This window comes from Delphinapterus leucas, chromosome 12 (assembly GCF_059928025.1).
Source record: "Delphinapterus leucas isolate spDelLeu-1000000601 "Yukka" chromosome 12, BTC_Dleu_Yukka2, whole genome shotgun sequence".
NCBI lineage: Eukaryota > Metazoa > Chordata > Mammalia > Artiodactyla > Monodontidae > Delphinapterus > Delphinapterus leucas.
Window position 1 is genome coordinate 13631881 of NC_143140.1, and position 23577 is coordinate 13655457.

General features: G+C 39.8%; 1 protein-coding gene across 1 annotated transcript in view; it reads left to right on the top strand.

Annotated features, from left to right (window-relative positions):
- The window catches only part of COL19A1 (collagen type XIX alpha 1 chain), a 356054-nt gene that overhangs the window by 144560 nt on the left and 187917 nt on the right, over window positions 1–23577 (top strand). The window contains exons 11-12 of the mRNA XM_089921716.1: window positions 17553–17606; window positions 19645–19680. Of these exons, the coding sequence (XP_089777842.1) occupies window positions 17553–17606; window positions 19645–19680 (90 nt within the window). The remainder of the gene's footprint in view (window positions 1–17552; window positions 17607–19644; window positions 19681–23577) is intronic.

Sequence of the window (23577 nt, forward strand, 5' to 3'; positions counted from 1 at the left end):
AAAGTCAAGAGTCAAGGTCGTTTTTTACGTGGCTCAGTGGAGCCCCAGTATTTTTTTTTTTTAAAGGCCACTGACTTTATTGATTAAAAACACTTTACAGAGACAGTGACTGTCCTGCCCAAAAGAGGGCCAAAGAGCATGAAACAGACCGGGTAGGGGGAGCTATGTGGTCCTCGCCCAGCTTCTGGTGCTAAAGAAAAATGAGGACCTTCTTAGGAGAGGCTGAAGGACACATGTGGCACCAGTATTTTCAGTTTCGTAATGACCAGGTAGTTCCCTGGCTTTAGATGCCTTGTACGTGTACTCATCCTTCACAGCCCTTTCTTCCTTGCTATTTCTGGCTTGCATTTCTTCTATCTTCCTTTCTCTTTCTTTTTTCTTCTTGCCTGTATTCTGCTGTGACCTGTGTTCTTACCCAGGTTACTTTTCATCTTACCCCCAATCTCCATCTACTGAGGGGTCTGCAGAGGTCGATTTCAGTGATGAGAAGAAAGGGCAGAAGGGAGGGAACCATGTGTATCTGTGTCACTCCCCCTCCATTGCACCTACTCCGCAACCTCAGGGCTCCTGTCCCTGTCCCAGGGAACATCCTTGAGTCCTCTCCTGCACCCTGCCCCCGAGCCCTGCCCAGGACAGCTGTCCCCCAGGAGCTTCACTTGGGTTCTTATGATGGAGTTTGGAGGATAGACCAAATCTGGGCTTTCCTCTAAGTGTAGATTACTCCCCCTTCAGGACATCAGATGTACCATTTACTGTAGATATACTAACTTTACTAAGGCAGGTATCCACAATGAAAATTTTTTTTCCTCACAGTTTCCCTTATTCATCTGCATAAAAGTGTTTCAGAAAGGTTCTGAAGGACCATACTACTTACTTTCTGGATAAAAGAATAAGGAAGCTAGATCCAGTTCCCTAATGCCCTAGAGGTGCTATGAAATCCGCCTCGTCTGCAGTAGATGGTTGCACACAGTGGGAAGGGAGGCTGAACATTGTAGTCCCTGGGGCCTGTGGACAAAGTAAGAGGGATTCTGGGAGCGGGAGAGAAACACCCCAGGAGTTACTCCGGCTTGAGGTTCTAGCCCTCCACAGCTTTACTCTCTTACTCCCTAAGAAGCCCCATTCACATCTTTAATATGATATCCTTCTTGTTTCTGTCTTCTTCGAAGGGATTTTTCTCCACCAGAGACTGGGAGCTACACCAATGGTTGGAGCTAAGGGAGTCTCTGCATTTTCTCTGCCTCCTTACAGTACATCAGGATGCTGAATGTCCTGACCATTGGCCCATACACTTAATCGAGCATCTAATTTCCCCCCAGCCCCCAGCCCTGTCACGGGAGATCCTGGTGTCATGGGAAGAGATCTCCAGTGAGAAGTTAGAGCCCAGTGTATGTTTCCGTTCTGTCACTAGTTGAGGAAATCACTTCTCAGAGTCTGTAAGGTGATAGCCTTAGAATAGATTCTAAGGTCCCCATTACTGCAATGCCCTATCATTTAATACAAAGAGATTACTAAGATTAATTAGGATTACGGTCTTGAAAAGCACGATGAAACTTGAACCATTCATTCAGGTGTTTGGACATCCAGATGCATGTTAGGCAATGTAGGGAAAACACGATGGGAATACAGCTGGAGCCCAGGCATGGGCAGTGCTCTGTGTGAGCACTTTCCTCCTCTGGCTGGGTGCGTGGGGTGATGTGGGTCGTGTTGTGTTTAAAGGAAGATTCCTTTCACAGCGTGTTCTACAAAATGCATAGAATTGAGGCCTTTGCCTGTGCTTTTGTTCTTTCTATCATATTCTTTATGAGAGCAAAGACCATTTCTTGGAGTCGCTAGTACTTAGTAGATGTTTGGAGTAAGTTCTCAATAATTAGTTGCTAAATTTTCATGTTAAAACTTGAGAGATTATTATAATAGTCTAAAATATAAGTAATTAGAACCTAAACTAGGAAAACAGAGGTGAAAGGGAGTGCACAGTGATATTGCAGAGGTAAAATACATGCAACTTGGTGCTTGATTGCAGTGAAAACTCAAAAATAGCCCAAGGTTTTGACCATTCATTACAGGAAGGATATTATCTCATGATAAATGTCAGAGTGTTGAGAGAGATTAACTACAGCTTTGCAAAAGATAACCAAGCTGCATGTATGCCGCTCCCCGAGATACAGGAGCAAAACAGGGATTTTTATTTTATTTTATTGGCCGCGCCTCGCGGCATGCGGGATCCTAGTTCCCCAACCAGGGATCGAACCCGTGCTCCCTGCAGTGGAACCATGGATTCTCAACCACTGGACCACCAGGGAATTCCCAAAACAAGGATTTTTAGAAGTTAATTAAGATAGTGTTAGAATTGAAATAGAGAAAGGATTTATCCAAACACTCGAGTAAAACTGGAAGGAGATTTGAGGGGTTGGAGCCTGAAATATAGTCACATTAACTTAGAGATTTGGAAATTTTCTTATGTTGTCTGAAAGTAAGGTGATTTGGCTTTTTAGAATTAATCAGTTTGTACACACATAGATATGAGTGCCTTCTACTTGCCCAGATCTAAAGACCGTCTTGCTGAGAGAGCCCCCAGCCTAGTGGGTAGTGTGACCTTTCCTCTTTGACAAGGGTCTGGGAAGAGTCCTTCACACACACACACACACACACACACACACACACACACATGGGTGTGTTATTCCTTTAGCACCATCACTGCCTCATATAGCTCATTAGGTACATTATAAAGCGTGACAAAGCACATTAAGTTTTCTCACTTGGTTACTTAATTAATATTCCTTCCCTTAATTTTGCCAAAGGTATTCAGAGGTCATGACTAAGGAGAAGTAAGAAAAAGTAATGAAAGTTCTCTTTTTACCCCTCTACTCTTACTAGGGGTAAAGAATCACGTGCTCTGTTATTTATTCCATCGGTGGTGGTTTTAATTTTGTGCCATAGTCCAAAAAACTGTTTTCATGAGGAATTTGAAATTCAGTCTTTACCCCAACTTTATGGGGTAGAAGGTGCAAGGGGTGATAGCATCCCTATTTTTAGAGTCAAGAAATAAGAGCTTATGAAATTAAGAAATTTTCTTTTAGAAAATGGTAAAATCAGCCTTTATCCCTTGTTTGACCGAAAAGTTTCTTAATTTTCCCACTAAGTCATGCCACATTTCTCATTGTCTATTTTTCAATGGTAAAATAAACTGACTCCACGAACCAAAATCATTCAGCATTTATGACAGTTTGCTCTGCCTTTCAATAAGAGCAGGTACACATTCTTAGGGAATGAAGGGCATTATAATAGCTGTCTCAGTTTGCATTGAAGTCAAGCCATGATGGACATTTTAACTTCAGGAACATTCTGTGGGAATGCAGGGTGAATAACCTCAGTGGGCCAGGTCATGGCAGCTACTTTCCAAGTCAGAGAAAATTGGAAGAATTTAATATTCCTGTGAAACAGATTCAAAGCCTTTTTATAGTCTTTATTCTTATATATTAAATATATCTTGATGTAAATGTATCTTTTAATAATTTCATCTGTGCCATCTTTCCCGCAAAGTGGACAAGCTCACTTCAGACAATGTAAACCTCCTTTAAAGGGAAGTATGCCAGTTCAGCTTTCTTAATGGGACACTCTTGGCATTTTGGTCATGATGGTTCTTTGCCACTATCTTGCAAGAGCAGAATGCATAGTGTCCTTGAGGCTCACCAACTAATCACCAGTAGCAGCTCTTAGTCATTAGGACAAAAAAAAAAAAAAAATGTTCTGATATCTTTCTGAATGCATCCGTGTGTGTGTGTGTGTGTGTGTGTGTGTGTGTGTGTTTAAACTTTGATTGATCTTCAAGGTACTGGGGTATTGGACTAAAGGTATTGGACTATACATGCTCATATTTCCCTTATAGTTTAAATAATGCATACCAAATATATATTGAAATTGTCAAAACTTTGAGTTACTAGAATTTAGCCTTCAAAATATAAGACCTCAGCTTCACATATTCTAGTTTATAATTAAGTGATTTTGACTGTGACCTACTATGAGATGCATTCAACAATGCATCTTAAAACAGACTTGAGGGGGAATCTTAGAAAGTTGTTAACATGACCTTCGAAGCCAGACTACCTGGGCTCAAATCCCAGCTCTACCACTGCCCAGCTGGCGTACTAATTAGCACATTATTTATTGTCTCCGTGCCTGTTTCTTCATCTGCTCAATAGGATGATAATATTAATAGCACTAACTCATAGTCTTTTTTTTTATGATTAAAGGGGTCATCATACATAAAGCATTTAGGTCAGTGCCTTGCATACAGTAAGAGCTATATAAACATTTGCTATTATTAGAAACTTAAATAAAGCACATTTTCTCTAATATAGAGATAGGTAGATAGATCTTTTAATTTATTTTTTGTGGGGTTATGTAATCTTGGAAAAGTAGATTTCAATTATTTAGTTTAGTCTTCTCCTTTGCATCTTTGTTATTGTCTTTCAAACAACTCTTATCAGAATTACAGCATCTGATGTTTCTAAAATGGTCACGTTAATCTCCTTACACCAGTGCAATCTGTATACTGAATACAAAAATACTGGAATCACAAAGCTGCGATATCGGCTGGCGACAGCTGGTGCCATTCCTAGGGAACAAGATGCAGTGGGTGGAAGATGGGGAAAACAATGAATAGATGGGTTAAAAATTTTAACAAATAACATTACCTTGTATCAAATGATGTTTAAAGATGCTACATACCACCAGTAAGGAGGTCCTCCAATAAAAATTAATTCATGGTCTACCTGCTTTTATAATTTTAGTTGTGATAATGTCCTTCAGCTTTCATCTTGCATTTTAAAAATTTTTTTATTGAGATATAGTTGATTTACAATGTTGTGTTAGTTTTAGGTGTACAGCAAAGTGAGCCATATATCTGTATATTTTTTGTTCCTAGATTCATTTCCATTATAGGTTATTACAAGATATTGAGTATAGTTTTCTGTGCTATACAGTAGGTCCTTGTTGGCTATCTATTTCATATTTAGTGGTGGTATATTTTAACCCCAAACTTCTAATTTATCACTTCCCCCCTTCCCCTTTGGTAACCGTAAGTTTTTTTTCTATGTTTGTGAGTCTGTTTCTGGTTTGTAAATAAGTTCATTTTGCATTTGGATGAGAGTGCCTGTATCTCATAACATACAGAGCCCACTACTGTGCTTTTGAGCATCTTTATATACACAAATTTTATTAAGAAACTTGATAATAGATGCCCACCTTATTCAGTATTAAATTCAGAGTCTGTTCCATTTGATTCTCACTCACTTATGGTGAGTGCTGTGTCTTTTTCTCCCCAGTACTCAATATCCATTGATAGGAACACTAATGTCACACGAGAAGACAAATTGCACTTGAGGAAAGCATTACTGATCTACTTCTCAGAGCCTATTATGATGCCATGGCCTTAACAACATAGTACTTGATCACAGGAGGACATGAGCTCCATTGTCCCACGTCAATGGCCAATAAAAGTAGAAGCTCGACGAGTGCAGTACTTCCCAATTACATTTTTTTTTTTTTTTTTTTTTTTTTGCGGTACGCGGAACTCTCACTATTGTGGCCTCTCCCGTTGTGGAGCACAGGCTCCGGACGCGCAGGCTCAGCGGCCATGGCTCACGGACCTAGCCACTCTGTAGCATGTGGAATCTTCCCGGACTGGGGCACAAACCCGTGTCCCCTGCATTGGCAGGTGGACTCTCAACCACTGTGCCACCAGGGAAGCCCCCCAGTTGCGTTGTATTCTATGTGAGTTAAAGCACAGTTGTTACATATCCATCAAACTGAGTACAGAACTGGACAGAACAATTAACTATCCCTTAGACTTGGGCTTGAAAAGTTAAAGAAACATTTGTTAAGTGTCTATGCTGTGCTAAGTAATTTTTGCAACATATGAGTCTTAGAACAACTCTTCAAGACAACTATTACTTTTTTCTTTATTTGTTGAAGTATAGTTGATTTACAATGTTGTGATAATTACTGCTATACAACAAATTGATTCAGTTATACATATAATACACACACACAATCTTTTTTTATATATATTCTTTTCCATATGGTTTATCATAGGATATTGAATATAGTTCCCTGTGCTATACAGTAGGAACTTGTCTTTTATCCATTCTATATATAAAAGCTTACATCTGCTAACCCCAACCTCCCATTCCCTCCCTCCCCCAAACCCCTCCCCATTGACAACCACCAGTCTGTTCTCTGTGTCCGTGATTCTGTTTCATAGATAGGTTCATTTGCATCATATTTTAGATTCCACATAGGAGCACTATCATATGATGTTTGTCTTTGTTGGGTTTACTTCACCTAGTATGTTAGTCTCTAGGTCCATCCATGTAGCTGCAGATGGCATTATTTCATTCTTTTTTATGACTGAGTAATATTCCACTGTATACGTGTACCACATCTTCTTTATCCATTCCTCTGTCGATGGACATTTAGGTTGTTTCCATGAAGACAACTATTATTTATACCTATTGTATAGGGAGGCTTAAATAATGCACCCACAATAATGCACGAATCCTTTCCTGACTGTCCTGAACTCCACATGTCTGAAGTCCTGAGCACCTCCAGGAGAATGAGGTGTCTCCGAGACCTGCTTCCATCGTGCCTGCTGTGCACATGTCTATCATAGTCCTCACTGCTCACGTCCACCAGCAGCTGGTTGCTTTATTACCCCACCTCCTCCCCGAGCAGTTGATTAAACCAGGGGTAGTTAGCTGACACATCAGCAAGTAAGTCCCTCCTCTAGAAGGTGCAGTTAGGGTTAGTTTGTCAGGCAGGAATGTTAAAGTTTTTAATGTATTATTTTATGCTTCAAATAATATTTTTGTGGCATGTCACATATATGATGATTATGAATTATAGAAGTAACTGGAACACCGATCTACCTAATGCCATGCCCACTGTAGAGTTAACCATTTTCCCGAATGTTTTGTTTCACGTTCCCTGCCATTATTAAAAACAATGACTTCCAATTATTGAGCCTGAACCAAGATGGTGGAGTAGAAGAACGTGCTCTCACTCTCTCTTGCGAGAACACCAGAATCACAACTAACTGCTGAACAGTCATTGACAGGAAGACACTGGAACTCACCAAAAAAGATACCCCACATCCAAAGACAAAGGAGAAGCCACAGTGAGACGGTAGTAGGGGCACAATCACAGTAAAATCAAATCCCATAACTGCTGGGTGGGTAACTCACAGACTGGACAACACTTATACCACAGAAGTCCACCCATTGGAGTGAAGGTTCTGAGCCCCACGTCAGGCTTTCCAACCTGGGGTTCCAGAAACGGGAGGAGAAATTCCTAGAGAATCAGACTTTGAAGGACAGTGGGATTTGATTGCAGGACTCTGACAGGACTGGGGGAAACAGAGACTCCACTCTTGGAGGGCACACACAAAGTAGTGTGTGCATTGGGACCCAGGGGAGAAGCAGTGACCCCATAGGAGACTGAACCAGACCTACCTGCTAGTGTTGGAGGGCCTCCTGTAGAGGCGGTGGGTGGCTGTGTCTCACCATGGAGACTAGGACACCGGCAGCAGAAGTTCTGAGAAGTACTCCTTAGCATGAGCCCTCCCAGAGTCCGCCATTAGCCCCACCAAAGAGCCCAGGTAGGCTCCAGTGTTGGGTTGCCTCAGGCCAAACAACAAACAGGGAGGGAACCCAGCCCCACCCATCAGCAGTCAAGAGGACTAAAGTTTTACTGAGTGCTACTCACCAGAGCAAAAGCCAGCTCTACCCACCACCAGTCCCTCCCATCAGGAAACTTGCAGAAGCCTCTTAGAGAGCTTCATACACCAGAGGGAAGACAGTAGAAGCAAGAAGAACAATAATCCTGCAGCCAGTGGAACAAAAACCACATTCACAGAAAGATAGACAAAATGAAAAGGCAGAGGGCTATGTACCAGATGAAGGAACAAAATAAAACCCCCAGAAAAACAACTAAATGCAGTGAAGATAGGGAATCTTCAGGAAAAAGAATTCAGAATAATGATAGTGAAGATGATCCAGGACTTCGGAAAAAAAATGGAGGCAAAGATCGAGAAGATGCAAGAAATGTTTAACAAAGACCTAGAAGAATTAAAGAACAAACAAACAGAGATGAACAATACAATAACTGAAAGGAAAACTACACTAGAAGGAATCAATAGCAGAATAACTGAGGCAGAAGAACGGATAAGTGACCTGGAAGACAGAATGGTGGAATCCACTGCTGTTGAACAGAATAAAGAAAAAAGAATGAAAAGAAATGAAGACAGCCCAAGAGACCTCTGGGACAACATTAAACACAACAACATTTGCATTATAGGGGTCGCAGAAGGAGAAGAGAGAGAGAAAGGACCCGAGAAAATATTTGAAGAGGTTATAGTCGAAAACTTCCCTAACATGGGAAAGGAAATAGCCACCCAAGTCCAGGAAGCATAGAGAGTCCCATACACGATAAACCCAAGGAGAAACATGCCGAGACACACAGTAGTAAAATTGGCAAAAATTAAAGACAACGAAGAATTATTGAAAGCAGCAAGGGAAAAATGACAAATAACATACAAGGGAACTCCCATAAGGGTAACAGCTGATTTCACAGCAGAAACTCTACAAGACAGAAGGGAGTGGCATGATATACTTAAAGTGATGAAACAGAAGAACCTACAACCAAGATTACTCTACCCAGCAAGGATCCCATTCAGATTCGATGGAGAAATCAAAAGCTTTACAGACAAGCAAAATCAAAGAGATTTCAGCACCACAAAACCAGCTCTACAACAAATGCTAAAGGAACTTCTCTAAGTAGAAAACACAAGAGAAGAAAAGGACCTACAAAAACAAACCCAAAACAATTAAGAAAATGGTCATAGGAACATACATATCGATAATTACCTTAAACATGAATGGATTAAATGCTCCAATCAAAAGACACAGGCTTGCTGAATGGATACAAAAATAAGACCCATATATATGCTGTCTACAAGAGACCCACTTCATACCTAGGGCCACATACAGACTGAAAGTGAAGGGATGGAAAAAGATATTCCATGCAAATGGAAATCAAAAGAAAGCTGGAGTAGCGATACTCATATCAGATAAAATAGACTTTAAAATAAAGAATGTTACAAGAGACAAGGAAGGACACTATATAATGATCAAGGGATCAATCCAAGAAGAAGATATAACAATTATAAATATATATGCACACAACATAGGTGCACCTCAATACATAAGGCAACTGCTAACAGCTATAAAAGAGGAAATCGACAGTAACACAATAACAGTGGGGGACTTTAACACCTCACTTACACCAATGGACAGATCATCCAAATGGAAATAAATAAGGAATCACAAGCTTTAAATGACACAATAGACCAGATAGATTTAATTGACATTTATAGGACATTCCATCCAAAACAGCAGATTACACTTTCTACTCAAGTGCGCACGGAACATTCTCCAGGATAGATCACATCTTAGGTCACAAATCAAGCCTCAGTAAATTTAAGAAAATTGAAATCATATCAAGCATCTTTTCCGACCACAACACTATGAGATTAGAAATCAGTTACAGGGAAAAAAATGTAAAAACACAAACACATGGAGGCTAAACAGTACATTACTAAATAACTAAGAGATCACTGAAGAAATCAAAGAGGAAATGAAAAAATACATAGGGACAAATGACAATGAAAACACGACGATCCAAAACCTATGGGATGCAGCAAAAGCAGTTCTAAGAGGGAAGTTTATAGCTATACAAGCCTACCTCAAGAAACAAGAAAAATCTCAAATAAACAATCTAACCTTACACCTAAAGGAACTAGAGAAAGTAGAACAAACAAAACCCAAAGTTAGCAGAAGGAAAGAAATCATAAAGATCAGAGCAGAAATAAATGAAATAGAAACAAAGAAGACAATAGCAAAGATCAATAAAACTAAAAGCTGGCTCTTTGAGAAGATAATATTGATAAACCATTAGCCAGACTCATCAAGAAAAAGAGGGAGAAGACTCAAATCAATAGAATTAGAAATGAAAAAGGAGAAGTTACAACAGACACCGAAGAAATGCAAAGCATCCTAAGAGACTACTACAAGCAATTCTATGCCAAAAAAATGGACAACCTGGAAGAAATGGACAAATTCTTAGAAAGGTATAACCTTCCAATACTGAACCAGGAAGAAATAGAAAATATGAACACACCAATCACAAGTAATGAAATTGAAAGTGTGATTAAAAATCTTCCAACAAACAAAAATCCAGGACCAGATGGCATAAAGGTGTATTCTATCAAACATTTAGAGAAGAGCTAACACCCATGCTTCTCAAACTCTTCCAAAAAATTGTGCAGGAAGGAACAATCCCAAACTGATTCTATGAGGCCACCATCAATCACCCTGATACCAAAACCAGACAAAGATACTACAAAAAAAGAAAATTACAGACCAATATCACTCATGAATATAGATGCAAAAATCCTCAAAAAATACTAGCAAACAGAATCCAAGAGCACATTAAAAGTGGGAATTATCCCAGGAATGCAAGGATTCTTCAACATATGCAAATCAATCAATGTGATACACCATGTTAACAAATTGAAGGAGAAAAACCATGTGATCTCAATAGATGCAGAAAAAGCTTTTGACAAAATTCAACACCAATTTATGATAAAAACTCTCCAGAAAGTGGGCATAGAGGGAACCTACCTCAACATAATAAAGGCCGTATACGACAAGCCTACAGCAACATTATTTTCAATGGTGAAAACCTGAAAGCATTTCCTCTAAGATCAGGAACAATACAAGGATGTCCACTCTCACCACTACTATTCAACATAGTTTTGGAAGTCCTAGCCATGGCAATCAGAGAAGAAAACGAAATAAAAGGACTACAAATTGGAAAAGAAGAAGTAAAACTGTCGCTGCTTGCAGATGACATAATACTCTACATAGAGAATCCTAATGATGCCACCTAGAAAACTACTAGACAACTAGTAGTTTCTAGTAGAAAACTACTGGAGCTAATCAATGAATTTGATAAAGTTGCAGGATACAAAATTAATGCACAGAAATCTCTTGCATTCCTATATACTGATGATGAAAAATCTGAATGAGAAATTAAGGAAACACTCCCATTTACCATTGCAATAAAAAGAATACCTACGAATAAACCTACCTAGGGAGACAAAAGACCTGTATGCAGAAAACTATAAGACACTGATGAAAGAAATTAAAGATGATACCAACGGATGGAGAGATATGCAATGTTCTTCGACTGGAAGAAGTAATATTGTGAAAATGACTATACTACCCAAAGCAATCTACAGGTTCAATGCAATCCCTGTCAAATTACCAATAGCATTTTTTACAGAACTACAACAAAAAATCTTAAAATTTGTATGGAGACACAAAGGACCCCAAACAGCCAAAGCTGTCTTGAGGGAAAAAAGTGGAGCTGGAGGAAACAGAATCCCTGACTTCAGACTATACTACAAAGCTACAGTAATCAAGACAATATGGTACTGGCACAAAAACAGAAATATAGATCAATGGAACAAGATAGAAAGCCCAGAGATAACCCCAAATACCTATGGTCAGCTAATGTATGACAAAGGAGGCAAGGATATGCAATGGAGAAAAGACAGTCTCTTCAATAAGTGGTGCTGGGGAAACTGGACAGCTACATGTAAAACAATTAAATTAGAACACTCCCTAACACCATACACAAAAATAAACTCAAAATGGATTAGAGACCTAAATGTAAGACCGGACACTATAAAACACTTAGAGGAAACATAGGAAGAACACTGTTTGACATAAATCACAGTAAGAGTAATGGAAATAAAAACAAAAATAAACAAATGGGACCTAATGCAACTTCAAGGCTTTTGCATGGCGAAGTAAACCATAAACAAGATGAAAAGACAGCCCTCAGAATGCGAGAAAATATTTGCAGACAAATGAACGGACAAAGGATTAATCTCCAAAATATTTAAACAGCTCATGCAGCTCAATATTAAAAAAACAAACAACCCAATCCAAAAATGGGCAGAAGACCTAAATAGACATTTCTCCAAAGAAGACAGACAGATGGCCAAGAAGCACATTAAAAGCTGCTCAACATCACTAATTATTAGAGAAATGTGAATCAAAACTACAATGAGGTATCACCTCACACCAGTTAGAATAGGCATCATCAGAAAATCTACAAACAGAAAATGCTGGAGAGGGTATGGAGCAAAGGGAACCCTCTTGCACTGTTGGTGGGAATGTAAATTGATACAGCCACTATGGAGAACTGTATGGAGGTTCGTTAAAAAACTAAAAATAAAATTATCATGTGATCCAGCAATCCGACTACTGGGCACATACCCAGAGAAAACCATAATTCAAAAAGACACATGCACCCCAATGTTCACTGCAGCACTATTTACAATAGCCAGGTCATGGAAGCAACCTAAATGCCCATCAACAGACGAATGGCTAAAGAAGATGTGGTACATATATACAATGGAATATTACTCAGTCATAAAAAGGAACGAAATTGGGTCATTTGTTGAGACGTGGATGGATCTAGAGTCTGTCATACAGAGTGAAGTAAGTCAGAAAGAGAAAAACAAATATTGTATATTAACGCATATATGTGGGACCTAGAAAAATGGTACAGATGAACTGGTTTGTAGGGAAGAAATAGAGACACAGATGTAGAGAATAAATGTATGGACACCAAGGGGGGAAAGTGCGGGGCGGGGGGGGGCTGGTGGTGGGATGAATTGGGAGATTGCGATTGACACGTGTACACTAATGTGTATGAAATGGATGACTAATAGGTACCTGTGGTATAAAAAATCAAATTCAAAAAGTAAATAAATAAATAAAACAATGACGTCCTACTTATCTCTTCATAGGAGTACTGGGTTCAGTCTTGCATGTGCGTAGATGTTCCATAATATTGGTTGCGTAAATAGAAAGTTGGTGTCTTTCTCCACCATTTCTTTCTTCATGTTTGTTTTTTCTCTGGATGATGTTCTACCAGCAAGAAGAGAGAATACCTCTTTTTAGTAAATTTCTCAGCAGTAAATGGCACTCTGACAGTTGTTAAAATGGTAAAGAAGGCTTTTTTTTAATATCTTTATTGGAGTACAATTGCTTTACAATGGTGTGTTGGTTTCTGCTTTATAACAAAGTGAATCAGCTATACATATACATATATCCCCATATCTCCTCCCTCTTGCATCTCCCTCCCTCCCACCCTCCCTATCCCACCCCTCTAAGTGGTCACAAAGCACAGAGCTGATCTCCCTGTGCTATGCGGCTGCTTCCCACTAGCTATCTATTCTACATTTGGTGGTGTATATATGTCCATGCCACTCTCTCATTTCAGTCCCAACTTACCCTTCCCCCTCCCCATGTCCTCAAGTCCATTCTCTACGTCTGCGTCTTTATTCCTGTCGTGCCCTACGTTCTTCAGAATCTTTTTTTTTTTAGATTCCATATATATGTGTTAGCATATACAGAATTTGTGTTTCTCTTTCTGACTTACTTCACTCTGTATGACAGACTCTAGGTCCATCCACATCACTACAAATAACTCAGTTTCGTTTCTTTTTATGGCTGAGTAATATTCCATTGTATATATGTGCCACATCTTCTTTATCCATTCATCTGTTGATGGACACTTAGGTTGTTTCCATGTCCTGGCTATTGTCAATAGAGCTGCAATGAACATTGTGGTACATGACTCTTTCTGAATTATGGTTTTTTCTCAGGGTATATGCCCAGGAGTGGGATTGCTGGATCATATGGTAACTCTATTTTTAGTTTTTTAGTTTTTTTCTTTTTTTTGCGGTATGCGGGCCTCTCCCTGCTGTGGCCTCTCCCGCTGCGGAGCACGGGCTCCAGACGCACAGGCTCAGCGGCCACGGCTCACGGGCCCAGCCGCTCCACGGCATGTGGGATCCTCCCGGAACTGGGCATGAACCCGTGTCCCCTGCATCGGCAGGCGGACTCTCAACCACTGCGTCACCAGGGAAGCTCTATTTTTAGTTTTTTAAGGAACCTCCATACTGTTCTCCATAATGGCTCTATCAATTTACATTCCCACCAACAGTGCAAGAGCGTTCCCTTTTCTCCACATCCTCTGCAGCATTTATTGTTTGTATATTTTTTGATGATGGCCATCCTGACTGGTATGAGGTGATACCTCATGGTAGTTTTGATTTGCATTTTTCTAATAATTAGTGATGTTGATCATCCTTTCATGTGTTTGTTGGCAACCTGTATATCTTCTTTGGAGAAATGTCTGTTTAGGTCTTCTGCCCATTTTTAGATTGGGTTCTTTGTGTTTTTGATATTGAGCTGCATGAGCTGCTTGTACATTTTGGAGATTATTTCTTTGTCAGTTGCTTCATTTGCAAATACTTTCTCCTGTTCTGAGGGTTTTTTAAAATGGTAAAGAAGGCTTTTAATTGAAGATTATCACAATATGAGTATTGCAATAGGGAAGAGAGATTGGGCTCAACTCTGAATACAAGGATGAGTGGGGATTTATGGCCAAGGAATAGAGAGATGTGGTCAGTGAGTGGAATTGCCAGTCACTTAAGCCAAGTACACATCAGCCTTGGTCCCTCCCTTTCCCTGGCCCTACCTCCAGCGCTTCTGCAAGTCCATCCTCAGCCATCTTGCTCTCTTGTCTGCAAAGCTGTGAGACCCCCTTTTCTGCTTCTGCTCTTGCTATGTACAATCTACTTTCATGTTGTAGCCAAAACTATCTTTTTTTGAAAACACAGTCAAATCATGCCATTTCTAGGCTAAAACCCTAAGTGGCTTCCCCTTGCACTTAGAACAAAACCCATACGTCTCTCCAGGGCCTGCAGTTCTCTATGTGCTGTGACCCTTAACTAACTTTGATTTCATCTCCTGCTCTTTACCTCCTTACCAGCTCATGACACTCCTTCCACCTAGAGGGCTTTTGTGCTTGCTGTTGCCTCACCCACCCATCCCTCCGCTTGCCCCAACACTTTTTTCCAGGATTACTGCATGACTGGATCCTGTGAAACAAACGTCTCCTCCACCCAGAGCCTGTTTCCAACCACTACCCTCACTGAAATAGCAGCGTCTGCCCCACACTCATCACATTCAGCCTGTGGACCTGTTCATTGTCGGTCACCCTCCTCTATAATGTGAATTCCATTGGGGCAGGAATCCTGACTTTGTTATCGAAAAAATTATTATGATACTTGTTAAAGTGGTAAAGAAGGTTTTTAATCCAAGATTATTGCAATATGAGTATTGCAACAGGGAAGAGAGATTGGGCTCAACTCTGAATACAACAAGGATGAGTGGGAATTTATGGCAAAGGAGTAGAGCGATGCAGTCAGCGAATGGAATATTACTAAGAGCAGACATCAAGGCTGGGGGATTTTCTCTAAACTGCCTTAAGAGGATTCTTGCTAAAGGCACACCAAAGACTTATGCATCAAAGAGGGGGATGAGGGACTTGATCAGGTATCAAGGCTGGGGAATTCTTTCTAAACTTAACAAGATTCTTGCTGAAACTGGGCCAAGCAAGCCAAGGACAGACAGGATGGGGCCGAAGTTGAGTCCTGGCTCAAGTTTCGTTAAGGAGGGATTCTTTGTCAACTTCCTGTTCTTTTTTGTGTCTCTCAATAACACTCTCTAATACAAATAAAGTATAATATATTATATTTTAAAATCTAATATTATTATTTCAAGACAAAGGTAAATATACTATACTTTCTTATAGCCACATTGTAAAAAGTAAAAAGAAACAGGTGAAACTAATTTTAATAATATATCTTATTTAATCCCATATCCACAATGTTATCTTTTCAATACGTAATCAACAGAAAAATTATTAATGAGCTACTGTACATTCTTTTTTGTACCAAATATCGAAAACCCGATGGTATTGCACACTCACGGCACATTTCCATTCAGACTAGCCACGTTCCAAGGGTGAAAAGCTACATGAGGCCCAGGGCCACCTATTGGGCAGTACAGATCTGACAACTGTAGGGGTGACTGCACAGAGGGTATCCAGTAAATGTCTACTGAATAAATGCATGAGCGAACTAAGAATAAACCATAATCACAAAAATAGCTGTTTTCTTTCCACAAGTGTTCAGAATATGTTGATGCCAAGTTTTACTCCAGCGGCGTGTATAAATAGAGTATGTGTTGCTTGATTTGGGAAAGAATGGGTATTTTAAATAATAAAGAGAATATCACATGTCAAATATGATTTAATTTTTCACTCATCCTTGTTCTATAAACATCTGGAGGTAATGATGGAAGGAACATAGCTATGAATTTTATCTACAAAGTTGTTTATGCACCACAAAGGTGTTTGTTTTAACCAATGATTGAATAGATGTTTTCACCCATTAAATTTTTTTTCTTAAAGTATAAGGCTACAGTTTTCACATATTCTTTGTAACAAGATTATTTTAAATATCTCGTTTACTTTTGTTGCTTTAAATTCATCCTCAGCTTCTACATCGAGTAGCTACAAGTGATGGCATTTGGCATTGTTTATTCACCACAAAATGTCAGAACAGTAAGAGCTGGATGCCTCAGCTAGGAACAGTAAGATGCTTGGATTTACTGTGCATTCTGTGGCTTCAGAATATTTCTTTTTTCCATTATTGTTCTTCCCTCACCCAATGTGTTAAATTAAGGCTGAGCAAAGATATTTATTCCTATTTACCATACAGTTGGGACGTGTCTATCTAATTTTCTTTCTGTTTACACTGTGAATACATTCAACTGTAGCACTGATCTCCTCCAGTGAAATCTATTGTGGTGTTCCTGACAGCTGTCATTTCTGAATCAGATCAACCAAATACCTACTAAAACACCCAAGAGTTCAGAAGACTCATGAATATATTTACCTGATATGCTGTCTATGTCTTATATAGTTTTATTTGATAGCTTTATAAATCCAGGTTAAAAAAAAGAAATAGGAGTTAGAAAACTAAACCATAAAACAGGAGAGAGATTGCATTTTAGCTCCAGCTTTGTGAGGGATGGGAAAAGAATACATCCTTCATCCCTTCCCCTCTCCACAATTAGATTTCTCGATAGAGACAAAAAATGTTTTTGATTTAAATCTTGAATTTTGGGGGCAAGCTTTATAAAGGCCAAATCAATGCTAAATCAGAGGTATTTACAACATCCACAAATTTAGGCCCAAGTGGATACTTAGAAGCTCACATAGACCTAAATGATGTTCTCCCAGATGGTGAATTAATGTAATTTTAGCAGGAAGCAAAGTTGCACAAATATGCAGTATTGCGGCCTCACACTGATTTAATGTATCTGTACCCACCACAGCGCAGATGTGGTATATCATTTTAGAGCCAGTTTTTCTATACTACACACTGAAGATGAGATTTGGGAGTTCAGTAAATTATGATTTATTTTGCAACTAATGACTTGTTCGAAATTGCAGCTTTCTGTGAACTGTGTATAGAAATCACATTGGCTGTGTTCTTTGCACAGGGTTTGAAAGGTGACGTGGGTCCGCATGGTCCACCTGGCCCAAAAGGAGAAAAGGTACCGTACTGACCCAGGAAAGTGCCAATCTTTTCTTAAGAAAACCCCGAGAACCTATGAAGTGACTTTTCATTGATACTGTTTAACTGCCAAATGTTAATTTTGTTAAAATTAACCAAAGGCTGTTATGTTAAAAGCATCTGAACAAGAAGAAAAGCCTTTTGGTTCATTTAATTAGTTTGAGGAGATTAAATGCACAATTGCTAGTCGACATTAATTTGTGTTTATAAGATTTCCCTTTTCTCTCCCTTGCTTAACAGTATTAAGTATTGCATCACCAAATTAGCAACCATGTCCTGTACTGGGGACCTTTGCCAATAGCACTGAGCTGCTACCACAATGGTGAAGCAGGCAACCTTTGGGGCGAAGGAGGCTAACTGTGCATCTCAGTCTTAATCTAAATGCCCCATTTCCTAACATCTTTTCTCATATGTCATTTTATAGTGGCCTATTGGCAGGGACCTTGAAAAGAGAATTATGAGATAATAAAAAGCAAAAGTTGTTTTGAGTAAGGTACTTGGATGATACTAGTTTGATGACAATTGTACGTGTAGACGTTTTGCACTGTATTTTGTTCTCCATTCTCAGCACATTTAGAAATCTTTGTCTATCTTCAATATTTACCTCTACATTAAAATTGACTTTGCAAATTGGTCCCCAATGACTGATTTAAGCTACATCAATGTTCTTTAACAGCTATCGGTTATTTTTATTCAGTTGTTCCCAGAATAATGATTACACAAGGCTAAGTCCTCACTTTTGAGGTGATTATGTTAGATGAAAAAAGAGAACGTCATAGAGATGCTCCCAACACGAGAATACAGTGTGCCAGTGCCCCATGCCACATGGTGTTCGTTCCACAATGTCCATTTGAAGGGGGATTATGGCAGTGATGCTTGTCTTTTTTTTAAGCAATGACTTTATTCAATTCACCAGTGGCACTCTGGGATTCAATTTATTTGTCTGCAAAATGAGGGGTTATGATGAGATGGAGGGTCCCTAAGAGTCTGTCAAATTTAACATTCTATGAGATGGAGGGTCTCTAAGAGTCTGTCAAATTTAACATTCTAAGACTTGCCTTTTAAAAAAACTTAATTTCTTTTATTGAGGTGTAGTTAATTTACAATATTATATTAGTTTCAGTTGTACAGCATAGTGATTCAAAATTTTTATAGATTATACTCCATTTAAAGTTATTGTAAAATATTGGCTATATTCCCTGTGCTGAACAGTATACCCTCGTAGCTTATTTATTTCATGCTTAGTAGTTTGTACTTCTTAATCATTTACCCCTATCTTGCCTTTCCCAGTGATGCTTGATCTTAATGACTAAGAGTTCTCATGAAATAAATAAGGATGCTGATACAATAAAGCATATAGGTGACATATTTATAAATTGGAAAATGATAAACTTTTAGATTAACTATATTTTTTTAGATTTTAAATAGTTTGTCAGTATATCCACCTGGTAATTTGTATTCACATAGGTCAGCAAAGCAACATTAGTATTTAAAAATACATGAATATAGGCAAAGCCTCATACAGTTGTTGGCAAGTGCAAGGCCAGTTCAGCAAAGCTTTAAAAGAGGCAGTGGGACTGCTTCTTGCAGCTGGAAGGCATGAAGTGGGGAGACCCACTTATTATTTCTTCTGATCCCCATGCTAACTTTGTCAGAAATATAATCTGTCGTCGTGACAATTCCCAGCTGCTCCATTGGCAAGTAACCATATTTGAAGAGATATTCTTTCTAATTTTGGATTAGTAGACAAAAGAATGGAAACTAGATTATTTTAGCTTTTCAAAACAAGTTCTGCCGCTGCAGAAAGCATGGGGATGCACAAGGCGATATTTATATCATGAGAGCTAAAAGCACATGATCAGTTTTTCATTGTGCAGAGACCTTTATCAAGGTAAAATTCTACTTTTCTTTTCTTCCAGATTTATCTAGATATTGCTTTGATCCATTCAGAAAATTTATAAATAACATGAGCAAAAAGGGACTATTGGTAATTGCAGCTTTTCTTTCATCTATTTTAGGGAGATCTGGGACCTCCAGGACCGCCAGCCTTAACTGTAAGTATTCTTGAAGTCAAAATTCAAAACAAATACGTTAAACCTGTTTATTATTCACATTACATCATGATTAAACCAGAATTTAAGCCACTGGATATTTTGAGAACTGAAAGTGACTTGAATAGATCTAGGCAGACCTCCAGATTTTAAAGATGGGGCATCTGCCCACAACACTGAAGGGCTTAACCCGAGGTCATGCAGGTAGTTCTAGAAAAGCCTGGAAGCAGTACCTAACCTAAGCAATTTCCTCCACCCTCCATGTGGTTCATAATTTTGCCCCTTAAAAGTTTGATTATACATCCTTAACATGACATTTAAAGTTAATGGAAGCAGAGACAGTTCTATTTACTCTAAAAACTGTAAAAGAACAAAATAAACTATAATCACCCAATGTATAAATATAGCTACCTATTTAAACTGTTACATTCTCCAAAATCTGTTCAAGACTGTTGTTTTTTCCTATGTGAGTTGCTTCTAAGATTTGCACATGATAAAATGTCAGTATTTCAGAAACAGATTTATGAGAAAAGTTTATAATGTGCGCATAATGGGATTGTTCTCAATTAAATGGTTCATCATTTATTAAACATTTAATCATAAGTATGTAATGATTTTATATTTGGATACAATTTGCTCTTACTGATTTTCTTCGTCGTCCATTAGGGTTTCTCATTTAACTTAAAGATTTGGTCTGAGAGTGACACTAAGCCTAATGGAAAAGAAGAAAAGCTTTTAAATAAAATCATGTGTAGCCTGAGGTCTCTTGAATTTTATGTTGCTATCATCTAATGACATAAATTAAGAATTTAAATCATCAGTTTTCCGAGACCTGTCATGATCATAGAAGGTTAGGTATAAAGAAGTCTAGCATCTGGATGGGGGTCTTCCAGCAGAGCAGCATAGGACTTGCAAAGGCTGTGTGACTTTGATAATATTCCTATTTATCTTTGTACTTGAAAATGTCATTATGAACACTATGTTAATAATGTCTTACACAGATAATCTTTGCAATGCTCACTTGAAGGGCAAATATCTCTTCATAAGTGGAAAATCTAAGGAACCAAACAAATGACTTTCTTAGGACTATCCAAGTTCAATTCACACTGGAATTCTCTGCTTGAAGCTTTGATTTTCAAGACAGAAATAAAAACTATTTGAGAGGAGACTTTAAATGCATATTATTCAATTTTTTATAATTTGTGGAGTTTATTTCTTACATTATTTGACAGTGATTTCGAGTTAAGCCTGCTCATTTTATTTAAATCACATGCTTGCTTTTCTTCAACTGAGTTATGTGCTCAATCATTCCACGTAGTTATCTGATTACCTAGTTGTTTTCAACTTGTGTTTGAAGACCAAAATGCAATCTCTATCTGTATCATTTCACCTGATAAGCAAATTTGACCCCCTCAGCCAGAATATTATATTGGACTCTATCTATCTTGTGGATTTTTAGTGACAGCTGACATCTTTCTGCCAGGTAGCACCTTGTAGATGACTCTTTGCCCTATTCAGCTGGCAGACACCAAAGGAGTACAAGCTGATCTTTAGACTTATCTAAAGATATGAGAGAGACGCTAAAGTAGGAGGTCAAGATGGCAGATTAGGAGGACGTGGAGCTCACCTCCCCCCACACACACATCAAAAATACCTCTGCAGGTGGAACAGTTCTCACAGAAAACCAACTGAAAGCTAGCAGAAGATCTCTTACACAGCCAAAGCTGGAAGAAAGATTCCCGCATAACTGGGTAGGACAAAATAAAAAAGGCATTGGGACAGGACCGGTGCCCCTGGGAGGGAGCTGTGAAAGAGGAAAGGCCTGCATGGGCAGCCCCTCGCCCTTGGAAACCCTTCACTAGCTGGGAGGTCCATCGGGACAGATAGAGGAGCCGGAGCGGGCCTGGACTCTGCCCACAAGGAGTCTGTGTGTGCTGGCTTGTTAGCAGTCAGGGCACAGAGAGACTGGTAGTGATGGCTGCCACCTTACCCACCTCCCAGCCTGAAACGCACTTTGGGTGGAGCTGCTAGTACACAGAGGAGGTAGGAGCTGAAACTTGGGCTTCTGTGGACGAACCCTGGGAGAGGACTCGGTCTAGCTGTGTGTAGACAGCTCCCAGGGCCTAGAGTGTAGTCCAGGCCTAACCCCAGAGCCTGTTGTTAGTGCACATATGGCAGAGTGTGGGCCCACCATAGGGACCCCCCCACAATTAGCCTGTCCACGTGGGGCACTGCTCCATTGGCAGGCTTTGTGCGTGCACGCACTGTGGGGCAGGGGCTGACACCTGAGCCCATAATCAGCACTCCCACAGTGGGGGCAGGGGGGAGGTGGGCCCTGCAGCAGCAGACTTCATTGGTGTGCACACCAGTGGGGGGCACTGTCCACAGAATGGCACATCTCCAGCAGACAGGCCCTGGCGAGAAGTATGCAGAGGTTCCTTTCCCAGCAGGAGTGCTTCAGTTCCACCCACCTCACACAAAACTTGGAGCTGGAATCTTGGGGGAGAGGCTCTGGGAGAGCCCTACCACAGAGGAGGCCTAGGTCTCAGGTGGCAGCACACCGCTTCAATTCCTGCAGCTACAATGCCCTGATCCCCAGGGCCAGGCTTACACTAGGTCTGGGACAAACACAACAGAGAAAGGGATGTGACCTTGGGCTGCTTCTGAGCAGAACTGTGGACGCCTGAATAGGTGGTGCATAGGTTCACTGTGACCACATGGGCTTCTCTTGCTTCAGCACTCACCTCCTTGGGACAGAGCACACACTTAAGGTCAACAGAGCCTTATCAAACCCAACCTTCATGGCTTCTACTGAAACAACTGGGGAGCAGACCCCACCTCCAACAGGGTTGTGACAGCCACGGAGCAAAGAGGAGGCCCCACCCAATGTGCAGGGCAGGAATTGGATACCACGACACCAGTCGTACCCTCTATCAAGGGGATAACAGCCAACACACTCTGAGGAGAGATGTGGCAGGCATCCGTTATGAAAACAGCTCTCACAGCAAAAATACTAGACTTACATAGTCTACAAAGGGATGCTCTGACATAAAAACAGCCCTCCAAGACCACAGTAGATAACTGTTTCTCCTAACTTCATAGAGTCAGAGAAGTATAAGTAAAATGAAGAAACAGAGGAACTACTCTCAATAAAAAGAACAAGTGAAATCCCCTAAAAAACAATTAATGAAGCATACCTCTTCAGTCTACTAGACCTCTGAGTTCAAAAAGGAGGTAATTAAAATGCTAAAGGAATTAAGAAAGATTTTCAATAGAAATGCAGATCACTGTAACAAGGAATTAAAAACTATAAAGAAGAAACAATCAAAATTAGACAACTCAATTGCTGAGACAAAAAATGAGCTAAAAGCAGACTGAATAATGCAGAAGAACAAATTAGTGATTTGGAAGATAGAATAATGGAAATCACCCAATCAGAACAGCAGACAGAAAGACAAATGAAAAAACAAATGAGGGCTTCCCTGGTGGCGCAGTGGTTAAGAATCCACCTGCCAATGCAGGGGACGTGGGCTCAAGCCCTGGTCCGGGAAAATCCCACATGCCACAGAGCAACTAAGCCCCTGTGCCACAACTACTGAGCCTGTGCTCTAGAGCCCACAAGGCACAACTACTGAGCCCATGTGCCACAACTACTGAAGTCCGCACTCCTAGAGCCCGTGCTCTGCAACAAAAGAAGCCACTGCAATGAGAAGCCTGCACACCACAATGAAGAGTAGCCCCCACTTGCCACAACTAGAGGAAGCCCATGCACAGCAATGAATACCCAACGCAGCCAAAAATAAATAAATAAAATAAATAAATTTTTTAAAAATGAAAGAAACATATGAGATCTATGGTATTATATAAAGTGTGCTAACCTACACATAATAAGAGTTCCAG